This window comes from Orycteropus afer, unplaced genomic scaffold (genome assembly GCF_000298275.1).
Source record: "Orycteropus afer afer isolate SDZICR_OR568_19922 unplaced genomic scaffold, OryAfe1.0 scaffold00040, whole genome shotgun sequence".
NCBI lineage: Eukaryota > Metazoa > Chordata > Mammalia > Tubulidentata > Orycteropodidae > Orycteropus > Orycteropus afer.
In genome coordinates this window covers 6,874,968-6,901,703 of record NW_006921627.1, presented here as the reverse complement: position 1 = coordinate 6,901,703, position 26,736 = coordinate 6,874,968, and the positions used below count along the sequence as shown (strand labels likewise).

The 26,736-nt window shown below is 43.7% G+C and overlaps 1 protein-coding gene across 1 annotated transcript in view; it reads left to right on the top strand.

Moving 5' to 3' along the window:
* Nucleotides 1-4,513: 4,513 nt before the first annotated feature.
* The window catches only part of TSPAN11 (tetraspanin 11), a 65,733-nt gene continuing 43,510 nt past the window's right edge, over nucleotides 4,514-26,736 (top strand). The window contains exon 1 of the mRNA XM_007937070.2: nucleotides 4,514-4,627. Coding sequence (XP_007935261.2) covers nucleotides 4,514-4,627 — 114 coding nt within the window. The remainder of the gene's footprint in view (nucleotides 4,628-26,736) is intronic.

Sequence of the window (26,736 nt, the reverse complement as noted above, 5' to 3'; positions counted from 1 at the left end):
ACTCCTAAGGGCCAAACCTACTGCCATCAAGTTGATTCTGACTCATACTAACCCTACAGGACAGGATAGAACTGCCCCATAAGATTTCCAAGGCTGTAAATCTTTATGGAGGCTGACTCTCCCACGAAGTGGCTGGTGGGTTTGAACCACCAGCCTTTTGATTAGCAGCCAAATGCTTTAACCACTACACCACCAGAGCTCCTCACGCCTAAGGAAGGAGAGAACAAATATTGGGGAACCAGCAGTCTCTGGCTCTCCTTCCTCCCTTCCCCTGGCAGCTATGATCCTGAGAACTCTGTGCAGTGAATAAGCGCCTGGACCCAAAGTCAGATGTTCCTCATCGGATTCTGGCTTTGCCTCTTACTTGCTGTGTGACCCTGGGCAGGTTATTTAACCTGTCTAAACCTCAGTTTCCTTATCTGCAAATTGGGTCTAACCCTACTTCCTAGGGAGGATGAAATAAGATAATGTATATAAAGCACCTAGTCTTGTGCCTGGCACATAATAAGTGCTTAATAAAGTTAACTGCACAGAGAGGTTAAGTAATTTACCCAAGGCCACACAGCTAGTAAATAGAAGACTAGCTTCTAAATCAAGGCATTTGGCTCCAAGCTAGTCTTTGGGGTCTCCACCAGTGCTAGTACAAGGCCCCACACGTGGTGAGGATGCTGTGGGGGAATGAGCACTGAACAAAGCAGGGAGGATAAGAATCTGCTGCCACCAGTTAGCTGTGTGATGTTAGAGAGCTCATTTCAAAATACGTGTCTTGACTCATATACATGTTACTTTCCTCATTCCTTCTGCAAAAGCTGAAGATTAAAATGAGCCCAAAGATTGCCCCTGACCCTGACATTCTATGGTTGTCTTCCCTATCATTAATGGCTAAAATTTCACCATTAGAAATGTGTTTCTTTTTGTTAACCTCTGTCTTCTTCCTGAGGTCCTTTTTTAAAAATACAGTTTTCCCTGAGAGGGTCCTGTATTAGTTTCCTAGGGCTGCCGTAACAAAACACCACAAACAGTGTGGCTTATAAAAAGAGATGTGTTATCACACAGTAGAGGCTGAGTCCAAATCAATGTGTTGGCTGGGCTATGCTACCTCTGAAGTCTCTAGGAAAGATCCTTTCTTGTCTGCCCCAGCATCTGATAGCATCTGATAGCCCCAGGTGTTCCTTGGCTTATAGATGGCTGTTCTTCTTCTTCCTCTGTCTGTCTCTCTGCTCTCTTCTTTTGTAAGGGTGCCACTGATATTGAAATTGGCCCCCTAGTGGCACCGACAGTTAAATGCTCAACTACTAACTGGAAGGTTGGCAATTCAAACCCACTCAGAGGCACCTCAGAAGAAAGGCCTGACAAATCTGCTTCCAAAAGGTCACATCCTTGAAACCCTATGGATCACAGTTCTACTCTGACACATCAGGGTCACCATGAGTCAGGGTCAACTTGATGGTAACTGTGTTTTTAAAATATTGGAACAGGGCCCACCCTACTGTAGTATGACCTTACATTAACCTAACTGATAATTGTCAAAGACCATATTTCCAAATACAGTTACATTCATAGGTATTAGGGTATCTTGGTTCTCTAGTGCTGCTATAACAAAAATATCACAAGTGGGTGAGTTTAACAAACAAATTTATTATCTCACGGTTTAACTAAAACTAACCCACTGCTGTTGAGTCGGTTATGACCCTGTGAGTAGAACTGCTGCACAGGGTTTCCATGGCTGTAAATCTTTATGGAAGCAGACTGTCACATCTTTCTCCAGAAAAATCTTTCTGCAGAAGGGAGAAGCGGAGCCCCCAAACCAACTCTGTGGCTACTCTGGGCTGACAGTGGCTGAGAGGATGCTGACATCCAGCCTCCTGCCAATGCTGCCTGCAGATGACTGTGTAATAGTTCTGTCCCAGTCACCTGGCTGGCCCATCGATCACCATTTTTTACACTTCTTTATAGGCTTCCTTGTTTTTCCTTCTGTTTTCTTCCACTGCCCTTCCTCTCAAACTAAATCAGAGAAAAATGGCATTTGTCTTTTTTTAACAAGAAGACTAATCATCTTAAATTACCTTCTTCAAGGTTTTCAAATAGAAATCCCCAAATAAGACAGCCACCTTATCTTTTCCCTCTTTCTTTCTCTTCATCTCCATGAGCTCATGAGCTTGAAATAAGAGGCAGAGCAGGGACTCAGGAGGAAGTAATTTGGACTTGGCCCAGCACCAGCCGGGGAGAAAAAGCAGGAGGGATGGGCAAGGAGGGTCCATGTAGGGGTGGGAATAATGGAGAAAGAAAGGGAAGTGGGCAAAATACATGACTCATTGTTTATGATTCTGAAACAAAAGAGGTTCCCTAAAGGGGAGCAAGTATTTATTTTATTTTTTTTTTAACTGTTTATTATGATTTGGGTGAAATTTTACAGAGTAAATTGGTTTTCCATTCAACAATTCATACACGTTTTGTGACATACTTGAGAATACCCACAGTGCAACAGCTCTCTTCCCACTTCCTCCCTGTGTTTACCATTTCTTTCCTATCCATTCCTGCCTTCTGAGCTTTACCCCTGAGCAAATGCTGCCCTTTTGGTCTCAAATGGTTGGTTGTTCTAAGAAGTGTGTACCTGTCTAATATTATTGTTTATCTTATAGCCCTATTGTTTAGCTGAAAGTTGAGCCATGAGGGTGAGTTCAATTCCATGCTTGAAGGGTGTCTAAGGGCCATAGTCTCAGGGGTTCTACCAATCTTCATCAGACCAGTAAGCCTGGTCTTTTTTATTACTTTGAGTTTTGCTCCACATTTTGGGGAACAATTTTTTTAGAGTGTCTCTATTCTTGTGAGTGTGTGTGTATGTGTGAGTGTTTATATAGAGGGACATGTAGTTCAAGGAGGAAAAGAGGAAACCACAAAGGCTGTTGCTCAGACCCACTGGGAAGAAAACAGCATTACCAGGCACAGGGAACTTCCTCCATCTATATCACCACCATTGGCATCACAGTCCCAAGCCAGTCCATCAGTGGGTGTCAGGACAAAAAGAGAGAGGATAGTATTGGGTAAAGACTAGGAGTTTGAAGCCTGGAGTTCTCAGTTCTAATCCCAACTGCATGACGTGCAATAATAATAAACCAGTTGCCAACTTATGGAGAGCTCATGAGTGTCAGAGTAGAGCTGTGCTCCACAGTGTTTTCAGTGGCTGATATTTCAGAAGGAGGCTTTTCTTCTGAGAGGCTTCTGGGTGGACTCAAACCCCAACCATTCAGTTAGCAGCTGAGCATATTAACTCTCATACCACCCAGTAACTCTGAAATAATAATAAAAACCCAAATCCAATGGCATCAAGTCAGTTCCAATTCATAGAGACCCTGTGGGACAGAGTAGAATTGTCCCATAGGGTTTCCAAGGCTGCAATTTTTATGGAAACAGGCTGCCACCATCTTTCTCTCATGCAGAATGGCTGGTGGGTTCGAACCACTGACCTTTCAGTTAGCAGCTGAGTGCTTAACCACTGTGTCACTAAAACACCAAACCAAACTCACTGCCATCAAGTTGATTCCAACTCACAGTGACCCCCTTTGGGTTTCTGAGGTGGAAAATCTTTACAGACTTAGATTGCCCAGTCTTCCATCTGCGAAGTGGCTGGTGGGTTTGGTTTGAACCTGCAACCTTCTGGTTAGCGGTCAAATACCTTAGGCACTATGCCACCAGAGCTTCTCGTCACTAAAGCTCTTTGAAATAATAATAGCTAACATTTATTGAGTACTTACTATATGTCAAGGACTCTACTAAACACCTCACGTAGGTCTTTCTATCCAATCTTTAAAACAACTCTGTAGGCACAGGTATCATTATTATCCCTGTTTGCAGATGAGGACACAGGATGAGAGGCTGTGACAGATCAGGGTTTGAGCCCAAGGGTCAGACTGCAGAAGCTCTGTTCTTCCTGTTAAGTCACTAGGCCTGTCTGGCCCTGCTTCCTCATCTAGAAGTCAAGATACAGGAGACAGACAGGGGACTAGTTGGTCATCAAGGTCCTTTCCAGCACAGATGTTCTGGTTTGGAGTATATTCCCCAACTCTGAATGAAGAGGTCCTGTTCAAATGGTGCAGAGTACAGATTTCCAATGCAAAATCAGTGTGCACAAGTGTGTATATGTGTGTGTGTTTACAACAGGAAAACCTGTGTCCTGCAAACGTGATGAGACAGAGAAAGAGAGTAAGAGCACAGTGGCCAGTGCAAAGTCTGTAGGGAGATTTGTAGGTTAGGCCTGTTTTGTGAGGGCAAAACTGAAATCCAAACCCAAAGTCTAGAAAATTCTGCCCAAATTCACCTCTGTTGTTTATCCAAAGCCCTTATGTTTCCCAATCTTTGCTCCATGTTGCACACTCACAGCCTGAAACCTACATGGCCAGGCAGACTGTGGAGTCCCTGGAACCACTTAAGGAAACCTTGCCTATGAGCCCTGGCCCTAGGAAGGGGCGACCCTCATGTTGAGATTGTTCTTGGTGGATTCCCCTGGTCCAGCATGTGTGTCTTCTTTGCAGGCTCAGCAACCATGGCCCACTATAAGGGTGAGCAGGACGATTGGCTGATTGTCTATCTGAAGTATTTACTCTTTGTCTTCAACTTCTTCTTCTGGGTAAGTGAATTCTGCACACACGTCCCCTTCCCCGAGCACCGAATGAGTCAAGCCACCTTTGTTTTTTGTGAGTCACCACTCTGAGGTTGATTTCTTCCAAATTAAAGACCACCCATGGGCAAATTCTGCCTACTTTAAAGCAAATATGTACATTTGCTACTGAGGGGGAAGAAAAGAATCCGGTCTTCAGGTTGGCATGGAGTCCCTACCACATGGCATCTGAATAGAGGATGCATAAACATAACAATGAGCTTCATGTTCCAGCCCCACTGTACAAAGGGTCCACAGGGTCTGGTTCTTTCTTCCCCGCTAGCTTGTTGCACCAGAGCCTTGTGGGAAATGTTACTGCCTGAAATAATTGCTTGTTTTCCACTGAAGTCTGTTTGCCTTTCATGGTTAACATTTTCCAGGCCTGGGGCAGAGAAGCAGAAGACCTGGAGGACCCCAGGGCTGCTGATGCCAGTGAAGGGAATGGTTTCTATAGCGACTCTTCCCAGGAAACCTGCCTGGGTGAGATCTTCCAGGGTGAGCGTGGAGTCTGTCCTCTTGAAGCAATTATCTGGGTAATTCAGAGCAGAACACGATCATTTCCCAAAAATAGCCAGACACTGGAATGTGTATATTTTGTATTACAGTCAAATCTCACTAAATTTGGAGTATAGCCTTTGGAGGGAGTTAGCTGAACCTAAGCTCTGCCACTTACTAATGGTGTCGACTTGGGCAAATTTCTTAAGTCCTCTGACTTTATTTTCCCATCTGCAAAATGGGAATAGTTTTTAATTGCTTGGGGTTGTTCTGCCAATTGAAAACCACTCCATTGATGTCAAGTCAATTCTGACTCATGGTGACTCCATGTGTTACAGAGTAGAACTGCTCCATAGGGTTTTCTTGGCTGTGGTCTTTATGGAAGCAGATCACCAGGCCTTTCTTCTGTGGAGCCACTGGGTGAATTTGAACCACCAACCTTTAGATTAGTGTTGTTGTTAGGTGCCATCAAGCCAATTTTGACTCATAGTGACCCCATGTGACAAAGTAGTAGGGTGTTCTTTACAGGAGCCGATCACTAAGTCTTTCTCCTGCAGAGACACTGAGTGGATTCAAACTGCCAACCTTTTTCTTAGTAGCCAAACACTTAACCACTGCACCACCAGGCTCCGTTTTAGGTTAGTCTCACCAAAACCAGACTCACTGCTATCGAGTCATTTCTGACTCATAGCAACCCCCACTGGTTTCCAAGGCTGTAAATCTTTCCAGAAGCAAACTGCCTCATATTCTTTCCATGGAGTAGCCAGTGCAGTCAAACCACCAACCTTTTGGTTAGCAGTCAAATGCCTGTTACACTATACCACGAGAGCTTCTTTTTTAGTAGTCAAGTGCAAATTGCTTGTACCACACAAGGACCTTTATTTTTCTGCATGCATGCATTGCCTTTGAGTCGGATCTAACTCATAGTGACCCCGCCTTGGGTTTCCAAAGTGGTATCACTACGGAAGTAGATTACCCAATCTTCCTTCCAAAGAGTGGCTAGTAGGTTGAATCGCCAGCCTTCTGCTTAGCAATCAAATGCTTTAGGCACTACTCCACCAGCAGATGCCCTGAAACAGTATATGTAAAGTGCTTAGCCCAGTATCTGCATACAGAAGGTATTCAATAAAAGTAGCTATCATTAAAACCCAAAACTAAAACCCTTGCTGTCAGGTCACTTCTGACTCATGGTGACTTCACGTGTTACAGAGTAGAACTACTTCATAGCGTTTTCTTGGCTGTAATCTTTACAGAAGCAGATTGCTAGGCCTCCTTTCCACAGAGCCTCTGGGTGGCTTTGAACCACCAGCCTATAGGTTAGCAGCCAATCACAATTCGTAGACAATATTTCAGAATGTGAAGGGTCCAACACTGGCTCCCTAAAAATACCACCAAATCAATCAGCTCATAAGGCAGAGCTGAGTGTCCTGCTTACCATGGTAAAACTCTCCCTTGGCAGGGTCATAGTAGCATCTCAGAAAGGTGAAAGCAAAGGCAGAAGATGTCTGCTTTCTCAAGTTCTTTCATGCAGGAAAGACAGAGAAGAATCCTGATAGAGTAATTTAGGAATATAGTGGTTTAGCATTGGTGAACACAGCAAGGGAAGGGTTTCTAAGAGTTTTGGAGTGTAAACAGTCACTTAATGCTATCTTTAACAAGTTGGACAACCTGATATTTGTTTAAATGTTTTTTGTGAAGTTCACAAACTTCACAAAAACACACAATAAAATTAATTCTGACTTTTGTCTTACTGGGCAAGTGTTTCCTGGAATAGTAAAGTGATGTTGATGAAGACAGTGGAATAAGAGTCATGTTGATGTGGACAGTAAGCAGTGTGGGTGTAGAGGGTTTCAGCTCTGGGATAAATTGATGATGTTTCAGATTCTTACTGAGTACAGGTTCTTTTTTAAAGAACAAACATATTTTCTGATCATAAAAGTCTTATATATTGATTATAGATAATCTCCAAAATACTGGAAAGTATAAAGAAGAAAATAAAAATTGCCCATATCTTAACATCCCCAAATGACCACTATTGACATTGCCTTCAGACGTTGCACTGCTCGAGAGGAGATATGGTAGGGGCCTGCACTATGGGAGTGGCAGTGGAGATGGCAGTAGTGACAAGAGTAGGTCGGTAACTGGATGAGGTTTGAGAGGGACAGAGGTGTCCAGGATATATAACTTCCACAACAAGAGACAGAAATGAGGAGTAGTTTGACATTGAACTCATTAGATGGCATGTTCAGACTTAAATATGGTGAGTTGGAGTTGCCAGGAGACATTTGAGTAGGGAAGTCCAGGGGGGAGTTAGCTCATGGGTCTGGATCTCAGACAAGAGCTAGGCCAGAGTTACAAACTTGGAATCATCCCCACCCAGATTATGATTGCAGCCACATAAATAGGTGAGAGTCCCTGGGAGAGCTGAAGATTGAGAAGAGAGGAGATACAAGAATAAGACAAAGGTATCCCCGTGACCAGGGGTGAGTCTAGGGTGACCAGCTCTTCTGGTTTACCCAGGATTCAGGATGTTCCCAGGACATGGGACTTTCAATGCTAAACCAGGAAAGTCCCAGGCAAAACAGGACAAGTTGGTCACGCTGGGGGAGTGGGAGGAAGTGAGGTCCACAAAAGAGCTTGATAAGAAGCTCAGAGAAGAGGGAGGAAAACCAGGAGAAATACATATGGTAAGAACTGGGAGATCAGGTTGTCAACAATTAAAGGCCACTGAATGTAGCAGCAAACTCACTGGTGGCTGTGCTGAGAGCACTTTCAAGAGAGTAGTGGAGGTGGGGGCCTGAAGAAGTGACAACCCAGTGTAGACAACACCAGCTGGGCTCGAGGAGAGGGGAGGCCAACACTGGAGGGGCCAGGAGGTTGTTGGTTCTCACATCTTTTTGGAACTTAGGACTATTATGAGGTTATAAAGCCAAAGTATTTGTGGAAGGACTTTGAACGTGCATGTTTTGCCTGCCCTTTTTAGATCCCATAGGAGAGAGTGGATAGTAGATATAGTGGCACCCTCAGGGGTTCCTTCCCACTGAGCATACTGGGAGTCTGGTCTCTCCAATGTTTTTGTATTTCTTTGGGAGTGGGAAAGAAGGATGACGGGGTGATGTTGTCGGCAGATGGGCAGCAAGGTGTTACTAGAGCAGCTACCAGTGACAAGGAACCTTGTCCTATGTGCTTCTCCCTGTGTCAAGTTAAAAATACCACTGCCCAAGGGCCAGGCTGTTCTCAGACCAGCTTTCTAATGACCCATTTCACTGAGCCTCAGCCCCCTTGTGAGAGCCAGCCAGCTTTTGAAGGTTCAGAGACAGTCCCCATGACCCACAAGCTCTCATAATTTGGCCTTAGTCTCCAAACTTGGGGTGCATCCCCTGGACCACTGTGATCTCCTCAGTGTAAATAAGGTACAGACTACTGGTCCATCTTCTCCTATTGCAAACCAACACCAAACCCATTGCCGTCAAGTCCATTCTGACTCATAATGACCCCATGTGTTACAGAGCAGAACTGTTCCATAGGGTCTTCTTGGCTGTAATCTTCAAAGAAGCAGCTTGTCAGGGATTTCTTCTGCAACACTGCTGGGTGGGTTCAAACTACCAATTTTTAGGCTCTGGTAATGTAGTGCCTAAGGCACTTGACTGCCAAACAGAAGGCTAGCTGTTCAAACCCACCAGCCACTCCTCGGAAGGAAGGTTGGGCAATCTAATTCCATAATGATACAGCCTCGGAAACCTAAGGAGGAGTTGCTATGAGTCAGGTCCGACTCGATGGCACATAACAACAACAGTCAAGCATAGAACATTTGTGCCATCCAAGGACCTGGTCTTCCCCTGGCAGAGCACAACTTTCTATCTTTTACAGCCCACAGTGTCCCTGGAAATTTACCAGAATTCCCCAGAAAGGGAGGGGGGGATTGTCCATAACAATCCTCTACCCCCCTCAAGAAAACGTTCCCTCCCAGATACATCCCCAAATCCCCATCCTTGCCATGGTCTCCCCCTCTTCTGCCTTCTCATGGAGTCATAATGCAGAGTTATGTCAATCTGCTTTTCTGACTCAGTCTTCAAAGATCATTGTCTTCATAACCATGAGCTGAGATCCACTGCTTTGATAAGCTTGTGCTAGGGATCCCAAGGTTCAAGGTTGAATTTGGAGCAGGGTGTTTTGATGCTGTGGATATTCAAACATGCAAAGTATGAAGGATGTAAGCAAGACTTAAGCAGTGTGCACTACAGACACCCCACCTGGGCCTACAGCCCACTCCTCTTCTGAACTCTACCCCCAACATTCAACCCATCCCTGACCATCCCCACTGTTCACCATCACCCTATTCTGACTCCTACCCCATGCCGTGCCCCAGCCCCTTCCATTGCAATTAACCCAGTGTTGATCCTGGTGACCCCACTGAGCAGAGGAAGCTCCCTTGGATGAAGTTCTGGGTCCAGGAGCTCAAAATGCCAACACCATCATGCTCTCTTCATGACCCTACAACGAGAACGTGACCCAGGCTTTCTCATGTGGTCGCCTAGTAAGTGTGTTTCTTCCTCCTCCCTCTTTTACACAGCTCCCATCACCCCTGTAATGTTGTTCCCTAATTTATTATTTTAATTAGCTGCTTGGCTGTGTTAATAATCAAAACTTTTCCAACCTCCCAGGAGCTATGCCAGGCTGTGGGAAGAACTGAGGAATCAGCATTTCCGTTGACTAAAAGGCAGCTTCTGCTCCCAAAGCTCTGTCCTGCCCCCAAGTGACTGGCTGAGGCATTGCTGCTTACCTGAGGGGGCATGAAGGGCTAGGCCTGCAAGGAATCCTTGAGCTCCTTTAAGGGAGGCATGGGGCCAAGGAAAGAGGCAGAGAAGCTGGAGGACAGGAGCCACATGAGAAGCCCAGGGGAGGAGATGGTCTTGAAAGCATCAACAGCATCAAGTCAGGACTCACATAGCCTTCTGCAGGCTTCCATGCCAAGCTTAAACAAACCTTCACATTGTCAATCATCATCCTATTGAACGTGGCCTTTGCCTTTTACCGGGCCATACCATCTGAGAAAGAATGAGTGAGGGGCCCAGTGGTTGATTTTCCTGTTGCACTCCTTCCTAAGATGCCAATGGCACAGGATCCCCTGGTGTTTGAGGCACCTCTGCCTCTTTGTGCACCTTTGGCCTTCACAGGGCCACGGCACATGAGACAAGTCAAGGATGGAGCCTTTGGTACCACCTCTGAGCTGCCCTTGCTAGAGCTCAGGGACTCTTTGCCTGGTTGTGGCCCAGACACACAGTGACTTACTTCACGGACAAAGCAGTTTTGTGTGGGTCGGTAGCCCAGTTGGTAAAACAGGCACCAAATTAGAAGTTAGGACTCTTGAGTTCTAATCCCCACTTTTTTTCATGGAAAAGTCACCATTCTCTGGGTCTTTATTGCATGATTATTGTTGTTGGGAGCCATTAAGCTGATTCCAACTCATAGCAACCCCATGTGACAAAGTAGAATTACCTCACAGGGTTTTCTAGGCTGTAATCTGTACAGAAAAAAAGACTTGGTGGCACAGTGATTGCATGCTCGGCTGCTAACTAAAAAGCCAGCAATTTGAACTCACCAACAGCTCTGAAAGATGTGGCAGTCTGCTGTCATAAAGATCACAGCCTTGGAAATCCTATGGAGGCAGTTCTCCTCTGTCTTTTAGGGTTGCTATGAGTTGGAATTAACTTGCTGGCAACAGGTATTTTTTTCAATCTTTATGGAAGCAGGTAGCCAGGCCTGTCTCTAGCAGAGCTGCTGGGTGGATTTGAACCACCAGCCTTTTGGTTAGCAGTCAAGTGCTTAACCACCAGGGCTCCTTTCTACCATCATTGAAAAAAACAAACCAAACCCACTGCCATTGAGCCAATTCCGACTCACAGCAACACTTTATGACAGAGTAGAACTGCCCTAGATTTCCCAAGGCTGTACATCTTTACAGAAGCAGACTGCTTCATCTTTCTCCCACAGAACAGCTCGTAGGTTTGAACCACTGATTTTTTTTTTTTTTTTTTAATTGTGATTTGGGAAAGTTTACAGAGCAATTTCGTTTTCCACACAGCAGTTCATACACATTTTGTCTCATGACATTACTGCAATTTCCCACAATGTAACAGCTCTCTTCCCACTTCCTCCCCATAGTTCCCTCTTCCCTGTGTCCTTCCCTCCCATGTACTCCCAGCCCCTGAGCAGTCTCCCTGTGCATACACTGCCCTTCTGTTCTCCCATGATTGATCTCTCCAAGGTATGTATTTACCTGATGTCAATGTTCAGCCCATATACTGGTCTTTTATTTGGCTGGAAGCACAGGAGTTCAATTCCAGACCTGAAGGGCAGCTAGGGGCCATAGTCTCAGGGGTTTCACCAGGCTCTATCAGACCTGCAAGCCTGGTCTTTTATACATATATATAATTTTGAGTTTTGCTCCACATTGTTCTCCCACTCTATCCAGGATCTCCTACACAGATTCCCCTCCGCGTGTGAATTGCTGACTGTTTAGCAGCTGAAAGCTTTAACCACTGTACCACCAGAGCCCCTTTCTGCCATCATTGGAAGCTTCCATTTGCCCAGAGAGTCTGGGAGCTAGCAGGAGAGGTGGAACTTCAGGTTGAATTTGTCATTGGTGATGATAGTAGTGGTGGTGGTGGTGGGGGGGTGATAAAGAAATCTCAGAGGACTGCCATCACAGGTGGAAAGATGAGCTCTGTTCTTCTCCAGAAAACTGTGCACCAACACTGGAATTCTGGCACATTTCCTGTGTCAGACAGTTGCATCATATTATATATAAAGAGATTGGATTCAGTGCCTTCCTTCTTTCCTTCTTCCTCCCCTTCCTCCTTTCTTCCTTCAATATAGAGTTATTGGGCATCTACAAAGTATAGCACTATGCTCGGGATACAAAGATGAATAAGGTTTAACTAGAAGCTCCAAGGGGAGACAGACACAGTAGCAAACAATACACTGTGATGAATGTAACTATAGAAACATAAACAAGATGTGGAAATAGTCCAGAGACAGTGATTTGCTGCAAATGGGGGCAGTGGAGGGTGCTAAGGGAGGTTTCCTACAGGTGCTGAGCTGGATTTTGAAAGATGAACAAGTGACATCCCAGCTCCAACCTTAAATAAGTCCCACAAGACTTTGCTCTTGTTATAAGGGTAGATGGAATTGGGGAAGAGCAAGGACAAAGTAGTGCTCTTATTTATTTTATCAAGGGCTCTTCAAAATGCCAGAGCCAACAAAAGAATGCCTTAAAGTGGAAAATGGCCCTTAGCATGACAAGCCTATTCTTGAAGATTCTATTCAAACAGAACAGGTGCCAAGGAAACAGGAACACTGGGGTGGAGCCTGGGAGAAATACCCTTGCTGGTTGTCAGAAAGGAGCTCTGATGGTGCAGTGATTAAAGAATTTGACTACTAGCCAAATGGCCTGGCTGTTCGAACCTGTAAGCCACTCTGTGGGAAAAAGATGAGGCAGTGTGCTTCCGAAAAGATTTGTTGTTTGTTTTTATGTGCCGTCGAGTCAAACCCGACTCATAGCGACCCCTCCTTGGGTTTCTGAGGCAGTATCACTATGGAAGTAGGATTGCCCAACCTTCCTTCCGAGGAGTGGCTGGTGGGTTTGAACCACCAGCCGTCTGGTTAGCAGGCAGGTGTCTTAGGAGCCTTAGAAACTCTACAAGGCAGTTTTACTCTGTCCTATAGGGTCACTATGATTAGAAAGTGCCTCAATGGCAGTGGGTGGTGGGTGCTGCACAGAGAGCTGCTTATGTCATTAATAAGGTGAATAATAATAAACTCATTGTCATTGAGTTGATCTGACTCATAGCAACCCCCATTGGGTTTCCATTGGGTTTCCAAGCCTGTAAATCTTTACAGAAGCAGACTACCTTAATCTCTGTTCCGCAGAGCAACTGGTGGGTTTGAACCACCCACCTTTTGGTTAGCAGCCAAATGCTTTAACCACTGCATCACCAGAGCTCCTTCATAAGGTGAATAATAGTACTTAATGCCAAGCATGGAACCCCTAGGCGGTACAATAGTTAACATGTTCAGCTACTAACTGAAAAGTTGACAGTTAGAGTATACCCAGAACACCTAAAAAGAAAGGCCTGGCAGTCTACTTCCACTGAAAACCCTACAGAACATAGCTCTATTCTGACACATGTGGGGTCACCATGAGTCAGAATCTACTCCATGGAAACTAGTTTTTAATGCATACTTACTTGTACCCTCCTGGAAAGCTCAGAGGCACAAGTGTGGGCTTGGAGTGCTGCTGGCCCCACACACGCACGGGTAGCTCAGCGGGGCTGTTGGGGGCCCATGGCCCCCAGAGTTCAGCAGACTCTTTTGATTTGGCAGAGTGGAGCTATTTTTTTTTTTCAATTTACTGTGGTTTCAGTGAAAGTTTAAAGAGAAAATTAGTTTTCCATTCAACAATTTGTACATCTTTTGTTTTGTAACAGCACTATTCCCACTCCATCTCTAGTGTTCTGGTTACCTAGTGCTGCTCTGACAAGAATATACCACAAATGGAGTGGCTTGAACAAATAGGAGTTTATTTTCTTACAGTTCAGGAGGCTAGAAGTCCAAGTTCAAAGTGCCAAGCTCTAGGGGCTGGGTGAAAGCCCCTCAACCTTGGGGTCCAGCTCTGCCTCCTGCTTCTAGCCCACTGGAGCTAGAGGCATTTCTAGACTTAGACAGCTGCTGGCTGCTGAAGCTGCCAAGCCCAAGGTTGACAAGTAAAAAGGCACAGTCCCAATGTTACCAAACCACACGGCAGGCCATTACCTCAAGTCCATTGTAAGTCCCAAGGTCAGCAGAGCATGGCAGGCTGCTGAACAACGACACCGCTACATGCAGAGTCCAAGCGTGCCATAAGCCAGGGACCATTCCCAAAGCTGCTACTTATATATGGGAAGCAGACCACACACCCAAAGGCAGCTACTCAGCTGCTTGTGGTAGATCCCACCATGGACTTGGTTACTAGTCTCATCATGGGGAGTAACTACCACCAGCTGCCCAGCCACTCAACCAGGCCCAGCCAAGTTGACACACAAACAAAACCACCATCCCTAGGTTCCCCATTTCCATTCATACTTCTTTCCTGCCCCTTCCTGCCTTCTGTGTTCTGTTTTGGGGCAAGTGCTGCTCTTTTGGTCTCGTATAGTTGATTCTTCTGAGGATTGCATTCCTCACAGGTGTTACTGGTCACTTTATAAGTCTGTCTATCAATTGGCTGGAAGTTGATCCCTGGGAGTAGGTCAGTTCCAGATCTGAAGAGTATCTAAGGGTCATAGTCTTGGGGTTCTACCAGTCTCTATCAGACCAGTAAGTCTGGTCTTTTTTTTATGATTTTGAATTTTGTTCTACATTTTTCTCACACTCCGTCCAGGACCTTCTGTTGTGATCCCAATCTGAGTGGTAGATTGTCATGGAGCTATTTTTTAAAAGTGACCCAGCCAGCCCTATGGGACCAAGACTTACTCAGTCCCAGTCTCCCAGACCTGGCCCAGAACTCAGGGAGGCTTTCCCTGAACCCCAGGCTATGTTTGCTCTCCAAATTAGACCTGTTCCCTGTGGCCTCCACTTCTCCTTCGTAATGGAAATCACCCTGTGATTACTTATTCAGGGCCTTCCACTCACCTGCAGGAGGCAAGAGGGCAGTTGTCATGTCAGTCTTAGGCAGCCACTACTGTGGTGGCTGGTCAGAGTACATGCACATAGTAGATTAGCAAACAGGAAGGAAGAGGGGAGAAATAGAGAGGGAATAATGCAGCATTGTTGTTAGGTGTCATCAAGTCAGCTTCAACTTAGTTCCACCCCATGGGATAAAGTAGAACTGCCCTGTATAGTTTTCTAGGTTATAGTCTTCGTGGGAGCAGTTCACCAGGTCTTTCTCCTATGGAGCTGCTGGGTGGGTTCAAACCACCAACCTCTCAGGTAGTAACTGAGTGCTTAGCCATTGAGCCATCAGGGCTCTTTCATGCAGTATTAGTCTGGCATTAAGAACTCATTGGATTGCAGCACTATTCACAATAGCCAGAAAGTATAAACAACCCAAGTCTCCATCACAGATAAATGGATAACCAAAATGTGGTATATCCATGCAGTGGAATAGTATTGAGCTGTAAAGAGAAAACAAGTTCTAATACATGCTTCAACATGGATGAACCTTGAAAACATGCTCAGTGAAATAAACCAAACATAAAGGAAAAATAGTGTATGATTCCACTTACATGAAATATCTAGAATAGATAAATGAAGAGACAGAAGTCTATTAGTGATTACTAGGGGCTGGGGTGGGAGGGTTATTGCTTAAGAGGTACTGAGTTTCTGTTTGGGAATAGATAATGGCAATGAGTGTACAACATTGTGAATGTAGCTAATGCCACAGAACTGTAGACTTAAAGATAGTTAAAATAGCAATTTTTATTTTATAGAGTGGGCAATCCACTTCCGTAGAGATACCACCTCAGAAACCTAAGGAGGAGTCAGTATGAGTCAAAATTGACTCAAAGGCAGTGAGTTACATATTTTACTGGGAAAAAAAAAAAAAAAAACTTGGCTGCTACCCTAGGCCTTTTCAGGGGCTTCCTAATGACCAATGGAAGGGTCCAGTTTGCACCTCTAAAGCTAAGGTGTTGCCAGAAATCAGGAAAAGGAAATACTATTTATTGCCCCAGCAATTCAGCAGACAGAACAGAAGTAGGCTGGGGAGCAGATGAAGTTATTTCACAGCCCACTACACAGGCCCATCCACCAAGTCCCACATTACTGGAGTGACTCCTGTGTGCCTGGCTTATGGGGCCTAAGAGCTGCTGTAAAAATGTCCTGTGCTGAAGTCTAGAGAGAAGCACATGTCCTGCAGGAAAGTCAGAAAAGACATCACAGTTGAAATGGGTCCTTTTTTTTTTTTTTTTTTGAAATGAGTCTTAAAGAGTGAATAGAAGTTCAGCAGTGGTGCAAATGGTTAAGTGCTCAACTTAAGGTTGGTGGTTTGAACCTATCCAGAAGCTCCATGGGAGAAAGACCTGGTGATCTACTCCTGTAAAGATCATAGCCTAGGAGACCTATGGGGTAGTTATACTCTGTCACGGGTGGTCACGACAAGTCAAAATTGACTCAGCAGCACCTAACAATAACAATGAGGGGTTCAGCAGAAGAGGAAAGGTACAGAGAACAAGCAAATAAAGGTTGAGAGGTAATAAGAGATGAGGGACTTCATCTCACATACTCTGATCATACTGTCAGAAGGGACCAGTCCCTGGAGAAGGATATCATTCTGGGTAAAGTAGAGGGTCAGAAAAAGGAGAAGATGCTCAATGAAATGGATTAATACAATGGCTGCAACAATGGGCTCAAACATGGCGATAATTGTGAGAATGGTGCAGGACTGGGCAGTGTTTTATTCTGTTGTATATTGGGTGTTTATGAGTCAGAACCTACTCTACAGTACCTAACAACAAGAGATGAGGGCTCTAAGCCCCAGAGAGGCTATATAACTTGTCCAAACACACACTGCCACTAAACAAAGGAGCTGGAACCCTGTTCTGGTTACCTAGTGCCACTCTGACAAGAATATACCACAAATGGGATGGCTTGAACAAATAGGAGTTTATTCTCTTAGTTTGGCGGCTTTAAGTCCAAGTTCAAAGTACCGGGCTCTAGGGGCTGGGTGAAAGCTCCTCAACCTTGGGGTCCAGCTCTGCCTCCTGCTCCTAGCCCACTGGAGCTACAGGCGTTTCTTCACTCAGACAGCCGCTAGCTGCTGACGCTGACAAACCCAGGGTTGACAGGTAAAAAGGCACATTCCTAATGTTACCAAACCACATGGAAGGCCATTAATTTAAGTCCATTGTAAGTCCCAAGGTTGGCAGAGCATGGCAGGCTGCTGAACAATGACATGGCTACATGCAGGGTCCAAGTGTGTTCTTGTGTACAGGAAGCAGACCACATACCTAAAGCAGCTACTCAGCTGCTTGTGGTAGATCCCACCATGGAGTTGATTGCCAGTCTCATCATGGAGAATAACCAGCTGCCCAGCCACTCAACCAGGCTCAGCCAAGTTGACACACAAACATAACCACCACAAACCCTGAACCCAGCAGTTGACCTCACAGTTCACACTCTTATCTACACAATTCTTGAAAAAGTTAAGTGCTTGACTGTTAGCCAAAGCTCAAACCCACACAGAGACACCTCCAAAGACAGGCCTGATGATCTGCTTCTGTGGAGATTACAGACACCAAACCAACTCACTGCCATTGAGTAGATTCCAACTCACAGCAACCCCCATTGGTTTTCCAAGGCTGTAAATCTTTACAGAAGCAGACTGCACCAACTCTCCTCTGCAGAGCAGCTGGTTGGTTCAAACCATTGACCTTTTAGTTAACACCCAGATGCCTTAACCACTATACCACCAGAGCTCCTCCTGTAAAGATTATAGCCTAGGAAACTCTATGTAGCAATTCTACTCTGCACATATATGGGGTCACCATGAGTCCAAATCTACTTGGTGGCAACTAACAAGAGCTACTACTGCCTTAGCACATATGATGTCAACAAATAGCAGTGATTCAGTTCATTGTGACTAAAGTCTGGTGTGCAGCAAGGGAAGTAGAAGATGAAGCCAAAAGAACACAAGTTACAGCCAGATTGTTAAAGGCCTTGATGCTGAGTCTGGCCTTGATGCTCTGCATGCTGGGAAGCTGGTACCATTTTCAACAGGGAGGTGCTGTGGTCAGATCAGACCTGAGACACAGCATGCTGGATCTAGCAAAGGCTAGGAGGCTGGCATCAGGCTGGGGCAATGCTGTGGGGTAGCAAGGTGGAGATGGGTTTGACAACAGGTGGGAATTGGACCATGGTGGTATTGATGAGAGGGGTTGAAGGAATCAGTAATGATCCTGAGCTTTCTGGCTTGGGATGGCCTAGGTTTGGTAGGTGGGTGGTGGTGCTATCGATGAAGCTGACCAGAGGAGGAGCACAGATGATGAGTGGTTCTAAACAGATGAACACATATCCAACCACAAAGCTTTCCTGACCACTGTGGTGCTTGGCACACAGTCAGCGTCCAGGGAACACTTAGATACACAAACTGCATTGCCATTCTATGCATTTCTGGCCTCCCCAGGCCCTGGGTTCCTCTTGTGCTGAGAGAACTCTCCTATCCAAGGGAGCCTTCCTTATTGGGAGCTCCACAGTCCTAACTCCTGCTCCACCCTCATCCTCTCCCTAACACCCAACATAGAAACCCCAAAGTAGCCTGATAACGAAAAATCCTACAATTAGCTTTTACTCCTCTGCCTCTCCTTCAGGTTCACTGCCTGATTTCTGTCACCCTGAGCTTGTGTGGCTGTTCAGGCTAATCCTTCTCCCCATGATGACATGAGCAATTTTTGGCAGTACTCCTTCTCTGTAAATGGGAAGTTCCTAACATTACATGACATAAGACGACCTGCTCTGTCCCTGCTGGCCTGTTTATGTCCTATTGGTAAGAAGGCCAGCCTCACCCACTGCAGGGTTTTCTGGATAAGCTGCTACAGGCCATGGCTTTGAAAAATGTAGTTAATATTCTACAGAAAATCAACCCAGTTTCTGTAAAGAGCCAAATACTGTTGAATCAACTCTATGCAAATGGCTGTTGAAATACCTCATTAGGGTCAGAGTGTTCCCTGTTCTACTCACTCCTCCTCTTTGTTCCTCTCCCACTGTGCTTTCCACTGACTTAGGCAATTTCCAAATGGCTTGAGTGGAAGCCATGAGCCACTGGTCCAGAAGCATCTTGCCAAGAATTTGTCCCCTTGTATTAAGAGCAACATTTTGCCTCGTGGAAGGGAACTCAGAGATAAGCTCATCCAGCACCCCATTTTATGGATGAAAAATCTGAGGCTTAGCGAGGGAAGTGCCTGTCCTCAGTCACATGGTTAGTAAGAGACAGAGTAAGGACTGGAACTCAGGCCTGCTGCCTTCTATCCTCACGTGAGACCTTCTGGTGACCCTTTCCAGTGTTTACTAACTTTTATAGAGCTGACCAAGTCCTAAGTATGAGATCCCCTGCAGGACTTGGAACTCTCTTGCTTCTTATGGCTAACCGCACTCTCTTCAGACACTAACTTCTCCACCTGATATAACACTCTAAGGAAAACGTTGGAGACCCAGTTGATTCAATCTCACCTCCTGGTTTCTTCTGGACATCAAACCAAGTATGAATTTGTTGTTTTGGGACCTTAATCAAGACAGCATGTCCTTCTGGTTCCATCCCAGATCCTCCCCTGTGTCTTGCTGATCCATGGGATCGCCTTTTAAGTTTTCAGCCTTTTTCGTGTAACCACCCAGTAGTGGGATCGATACTGCTTCTCTCCTGTGGCTGCCATTTTTCACAGCCTCTCTCCCTCCCTTCTCATGTTTGTTCCATTCTTGTATAATCTGAGTTTTGCCCCTTATAATTGAAAATTCTTCCTCTCATTAAGGAGTCCTGGTGGTGCAGTGGTTAAGCCCTAGGCTGCTGAGAGGCCAGAGTTTCAAATCCACCAGCCTCTCCATGGGAGAAAGATGTGGCAATCTGCTTCTGTAAAGATTTACAGCCTTGGAAATCTATGAAACAGTTCTACTCTGTTCTATAGGGCCACTATGAGTCAAAATTGACTCAATAGCAATGGGTTTTTTGCTGCCCCTCATTACCCTCACCTACCCCAAAAGCAAGCATCCTAATAGACAGAAAAAAACGATGGTGTTGAAGTCCTGAACAAATGTCAACAGCACCCCAGGCAGCTGCTTCCAGAGGAAAGGCCCAAAGAGTCGAGAGGTGCCTTACTAGGACTGAGATGTCCCTTGAAGCAAGAAATGTGTTCTATGAGATTCAGCACAGCACCTACTGGTAGGAGAGGGGCAGGGCACTTTGACCCCATATTAAATATGAAATCTAGGCAATGGTTCGTAGTCAGAATCTCCTGGAAACTTTATGAACTTTGTCCCACTCCCAGAGATTCTGATTTAATTGGTCAGAGTGTGGCTTGGGCCCAGGGTTTTTCACAGGTCCAAATGATTGTGCTGTCAGAATGAGAATCACTGTGTTAGAGGGATGTAGAAGTGGAGGAGGTCTTAGAGACCATAATGAGAAATAAGAATAGGCTTTGGCCCTTGAACCTGAATGTATTATTTTATATGGATGTTTGTTTCTCTGGGGGATAGGGACATCCATTTTTCTCAGATTTTCAGTGGGTTCCATGACCCTCAACAGATCAAATGTCCAGTCCTAATGTGTCCCTTTTCATGATCCCAGATCTAGATGTTCAGCCAAAACTCTGGATTGGGAGCAGGATAGGGGGTTGACAATTCATTTAAAACCTAATGGATAATGTGCATATTTCTGCAAAAATACCATACCCATTAAAAGCCAAGTTTCTTGTTTGCTGGAGGTAGATCAACTCATTGTAGTCACATTGACTAGCTCATGCTGGCAGTGTTATATGCCTTTGATAAGTAACAAATGAGAAATGACTTCCAGCCAAAATGGTGGCTTAGTCAGATACACCACACCATTCCTGTAAAGCAAAGATCTAAGAAACTAAGTGAAACAGATACAGAAGACAATTCTGGAACCCTGAGCAACAAATGAAAGGTTAAAGAACTAGACTGAATACTGATTCAGAAGAAGAAACTGACTGGAAACAGTGAATGAGAAAAGACAGAGTGAACGGGCTCAACACAGGGTGGCCATCTTGAGACAATGATAGTAGCAATCCTGCAAGAACCAAAACCAAAACACCAAACACACTGCCATTGAGTTGGATCCAACTCATAGCAACCCCTGCTTGGGTTTCCACTACAGAAATAGATTGCCCAACCTTCCTTCCAAGGAGTGGCAAAAGGGGCACAGAAAACAATTTCACAGAATTCCCAATAAGGGGCATAGAGTAACTGTGTAGACATATCAGGAGTGAAATAAGGTCCCAATTGCTGGCTGCAGCCAATAGGCAGAACCCAGGCACCCTTGCCTGGTGGGCACGCCATCCCTCCTCCCACCCTTGTGGTGATTAACAACACAAACCACCCTTGTCCCTGCAGCCCCAACCACTGAGGACCAAGGTGTGAACCTCTCCCTTCCTGCCTCCTCTGACCCTTCCCACATCCCTGCCTCTGCCCAATGACCCCACTGAGTGGTGGAGTCCACTTTGGCATGATGTTTCCTCCAACCTTCCTACCCACCACTGACCCACCCCTCCTGCCTGCCAACCAATGGAGCAGTGGCATGCCACCCACATGGTTCTAGTCACTTGCCCTGCTGCTCCCATTCACTGACTCAGCCAAGCTTCCTGCCTCTTTCCCCTGCCTAGTGAGAGATGACTGGAGCATGACCCTGCACATACCTGCCTACCACTCCCTTCCCCGTTCCCCCACCTGCCATTCACCCTTCTCCTTTCCCCTCATCTGTCAAGAGGCAGCATGCATGCAACTTTACACACACTATCCTGCCACTCACACCACACCTCACCATTGTGCAGAGGTGGCAGCAGTATGACTGTGTGTGCAACTGCCTGCCACTAAGCCCTTCCATCCAGTGGGAGTTGGTGACTGCACTCCCATGAGTCAGCCTCACCTGCCACCCCACTCACTTGGTGAGTGCCACTTCTTGCTCCTATGCTACTTACTGGACCAATGATAGACGGTGGCCAACACCCACCCAAACCACTCTCAGCTGCCCTATAAGACCAGCAAAGAGACCTGTGTTCACACACTTAACCACTACTCCCCCCATGCAGAGAGAGGTAACAAGTGCTCCAGTGCGGCCAGGCTTATGACCAGAGTAGCATGCTCATGCTGCCTGACTGCATATATCAAAACAAAACAAAACAAAAAATCAAGATGCAGCAAACAAACATATAATTATTAAACAGATATAATAATACCTTAATGCCTTGAAACAACAGACAGTATCAATTCACCTAAAGAAGCAGGACAAGACAGCTCCAGCAAGTAACCAAAATAAAGAACTAGGAAACCCTCCTGAGGAAGAAATGGTAATGAAACTATTGATAAAGAATTCAAAAGACTTATACATGGGGCCCTGTAAGAGATCAGGGAAAATATAGACAAAAACAAGGAAAACACAAATAAAACTCTAGAAGAATTCAGGCAAATACAAGAACAACATGACAAGATAAATAGACATTTAGAAACTATACAAAAACAGCAACTAGAAATCCAGAAGATTAACACTAATATTTCAGAAATAGATAATGTGTTGGAAAGACAAAGGAATAGAGTTGAATCAATAAAAATTAGAAGTAGCAAAATAGAAGACAAATCTCTTGATACAAATCTGTTAGAAGAATAATCAGAAATATATATATATGTAAAGAAAAATGAAGAAAGGGTAAGAGTTATGTGGGACACCATCAAGAGGAATAATTTATATATGATCAGAATTCTAGAACAGGAAGAGACAAAAAAATGCACAGAAAAAATTTTTTGAAGATTTGCTGGCAGAAAACTTTCTTAATGTGAAAGACAAGAAAGTATCGATCCAAGAAGCTCAATGAAACCCTAATAGGATAACTCACCCCTGCCGTTGAATTGATTACAACTCATAATGACCCTTTCGGACAAAGTAGAACTGCTCCATAGGGTTTCCAAGGCTGTAAATCTTTACAGAAGCACACTGCCTCATCTTTCCCCCACAGGGCAGCTGTTGGATTCAAACCACTGACCTTTTGATTAGCAGCCAGATGCTTTAGCTACTACACCACAAGAGCACCTTCAAATAGGATAGATCTCCAGCAAACCCCCCTGCAAAAAAAAAAAAAAAAACTAAGACATATCATAATCAAACTTTTCAAACCAAAGACAAAGAAAGATTCCTGAGAGCAACTCAGGAAAAATGAAATGTTACCAGAAGAGGGGAAACAATAAGACTAAGCTCTTATTTCTCAGCAGAAACTATGCAGACAAGAAGGCAATTGGATGACATATATAAAACCCTGAAAGAAAAAAAAAATGCCAACCAAGAATTATATATCCAACAAAATTGTCCCTCAATACAATGGCAAAATTAGGACATTTCCAGATAAACAGAAATTAAGGGAATCTGTAAAATCCAGGCCAATCTTACAAAAAATACTAAAGGGAGTCCTTTGGACAGAAAACCAACATTGTCAACCCAGATAAAAATTTTCAAAAATAAAGTTAAGCTACAAGACTGAAAAATTGATGGAGACATTAATCTATAAATTATGACAACTTCAAAACAAAAAGAGGGAATAAATGATATAGTTGTGGAACTTCCACATGGAGAGGAAATTAAGGAGATATCAAGATATAAAAGACTGTTTTAAACTTAGGAAGATAAAAGTAAATTTCAGGGTAACAAATAAAATTAATAAGCCTTCTTACCAAAATAAAATAGAAGAAAATCTTAAAGATCAGTAAACACAAAATCAATAGCAATGAAGGAAATGAAAAGAAAATCCATAAACAAAAAGAATTTAGCACAGAAAAGTGTACAGAACTAAGAAATCATCAGCATCACAACAAAATGATAGCAGTAAATTCATATTTACACTGAATAATCAATAATTATACTGAATGTATATGGATGAAATGCACCAGTCAAGAGGCAGAGAGTGGGAGAATGGATAAGAAAACACGACACATAAATATGCTGTCTACGAGAGCATCTTAGATACAAAATAAAAATCAGCTAAAAACCAAAGGATAGAAATAAATATATCAAGTAAATGACAACCAAAAAAAGAGCAGGAGTGGCAATATTAATCTCAGATAAAATAGACTTCAAGGCAAAAACTAACAAAAGAGACAATGAAGAGCATTATATAATGATTAAAGGGTCAATTCAACAAGAGGACATAACCATAATAAGTATCTATGTACTAAATGAAAGAGCTCCAAAATACATAAAACAAAATTTAACAGAATTGAAAAGAGAAATAGATAAATCTGCAATAATAGTAAGAGACTTTAACACATCACTTTTGGTGAAGATCAAAACAACTGGAAAGAAAATCAACAAAGATACAGAAGATCTAAACAACACAATTAACTAACTTGATCTCCAGCCAACAACAGCAGAATACAGGTTCTTTTCTAGAGCACATGTATCGTTCTCCAGAATAGACCATACGTTAGGCCACAAAGCAAGTATCAATAAATTAAAAAACATTTAAATAATACAAAGCAACATCTTGGATCACAACACTATAAAATTACAAATCAATAACAGGAAGAACAAGGGAAAAATCAAATACATGGAAACTGAATAACACTCTGTTTAAAAACCACTGGGTAATAGAAGAAATTTAAAAAATTTCCTAGAGTCATACAAGAATAAAAACACACATACTAAAACCTTTGGAGAACAGTGAAAGCAATACTCAGAGGTCAAATTATAGCAATAAATACACACATCAAAAAGGGAGAAAGAGCCAAAATCAACATCTTAACCCTACAAACCCAACAAATAGAAAAAGAGCAGAAAAAAAAAAAAAAAAGCCCACAGTCTTTAATAAAGATTACAGATAAAGGAAATAATAAAGATTAGAGCAGAAATAAATGAAATGGCAAACAGAAAAACAGTAGAAAGAATAAGACTAGGAGTTAGTTCTTTGAAAGGGTTAATAAAATAGACAAACCACTGGCCAAATTAACAAAGGAAAAGAGGGAGAAGGTGCAAATAGCATAAATAAGAAATGAAATGGGTGATGTTACAACAGAACCAAGTTAAATAAAAAAGATAATAAATACTATGAAGAACTGTACAGCAGCAAAATTGAAAACCTAAAAGAAATGGGCAAATTTCTAGAAACACACTACTTACCAAAACAAACCCAGATTGAGGCAGAATATTTGAACAGAACCATAATAAAAGAAGAAATTGAACAAGACATTAAAAAAAACCAAAACTCCCAACAACAACAATAAAAAAGCCCTGGCCCAGATGGTTTCACTGAAGAATTCTACCAAACATTCAGGGAAGGCTGATGTTCTGGTTACCTAGTGCCACTCTGGCAAGAATATACCACAAATGGGATGGTCTTAACAAACAAGAGTTTATTCTCTTACAGTTTGGAAGCTAGAAGTCCAAGTTCAAAGTGCCAGGCTCTAGGGGCTGTGTGAAAGCCCCTCAGCCTTGGGCTTCAGCTCTGCCTCTTGCTCCCAGTCCACTGAAGCTAGAGGCATCTTCTTCACTCAGGCAGCTACTGGCTGCTGAGGCTAACAAGCCCAAGGTCAACAAATAAAATGGCATAGTCCTAATGTTACCAAACCACAAGGCAGGCCATTAATTCAAGGCCATTGTAAGTCCCAAGGTCGGCAGAGCATGACATGCTGCTGAACAACGACACAGATACATGCAGGGTCCAAGCATGCCATAAGCTAGAGACTATCCCCAAGGCTTCTCCTTATATACAGGAAGCAGACCACATCCCAAAGGCTGCTTGTGGTAGATCCCACCATAGAATTGCTTGCCAGTCTCATCATGGGGAATAACTACCACCAGCTGCCCAGCCACTCAACCAGGCCCAGCCCACTTGATACACAAATATAACTACCACAGCTGACACCAAATCTACTCAAACTATTCCAGAACACAGAAAAGGGTAGAATATTCCTGAATTCATTCAATGAAGCAAGCATGATCCCAATACCAAAGCCAGCCAAGGATACCACTAAAAAGGAAAATTATATACTAATATCCCTCATGAGTTTAGATGCAAAAATCCTCAACAAAATCCTAGCCAAGAGACTCCAACACAATATTAAATAAATAAATAAGTAAATAAATTGACGAAGTGAGATTCATACCAGGTGTGTAAAGGTGGTTCAACATTAGAAAACCAATCAATGTCATTCACCACACACATAAAGGAAAAGAGCCACATGATCATATCAATTGATGCAGAAAAGATATTTCATAAAATCCAGCATCTTTTCCTGATAAAAACTCTCAGCAAAATAGGAATAGAAGGGAGATTTCTCAATGTAACTAAGGACATATACACAAAACCAACAACCAAAATTTTTCTCAGTGGAGAGAGACTGAGAACATTCCCCTTGAGAATGAGATCTAGACAAGGATGCCTTTTATTATCACTTTTATGCAATATTGTACTGGAAGTCCTAGCCAGAGCAATAAGGCAAGAAAGGGAAATAAAAAACATCCAATGTGGTAAGGAAGAAGTAAAACTATCCCTATTTACATATTTATATTTATATATAATCCTATACACAGACAATCCCAGAGATTCTACAAGAAAGCTATTGGAACTAATAAAATAATTCAGCAAAGTGGCAGGGAATGAGATTCACCATTTAAAAAAATCAGTTGTATTCCTTTACACTAACAAAGACAACTCTGAAAAGGAAATCAGAAAAACAATATCATTTGCCATAGCCACCAAAAAGATGAAATACTTAAGAATACCCTAACCAGGGATGTAAAAGATTTTTACATTGTTGTTGTTGTTGTTATGTGCCGTCGAGTCAGCCCTGACTCATAGCGACCCCTCCTTGGGTTTCCGAGGCAGTATCACTACGGAAGT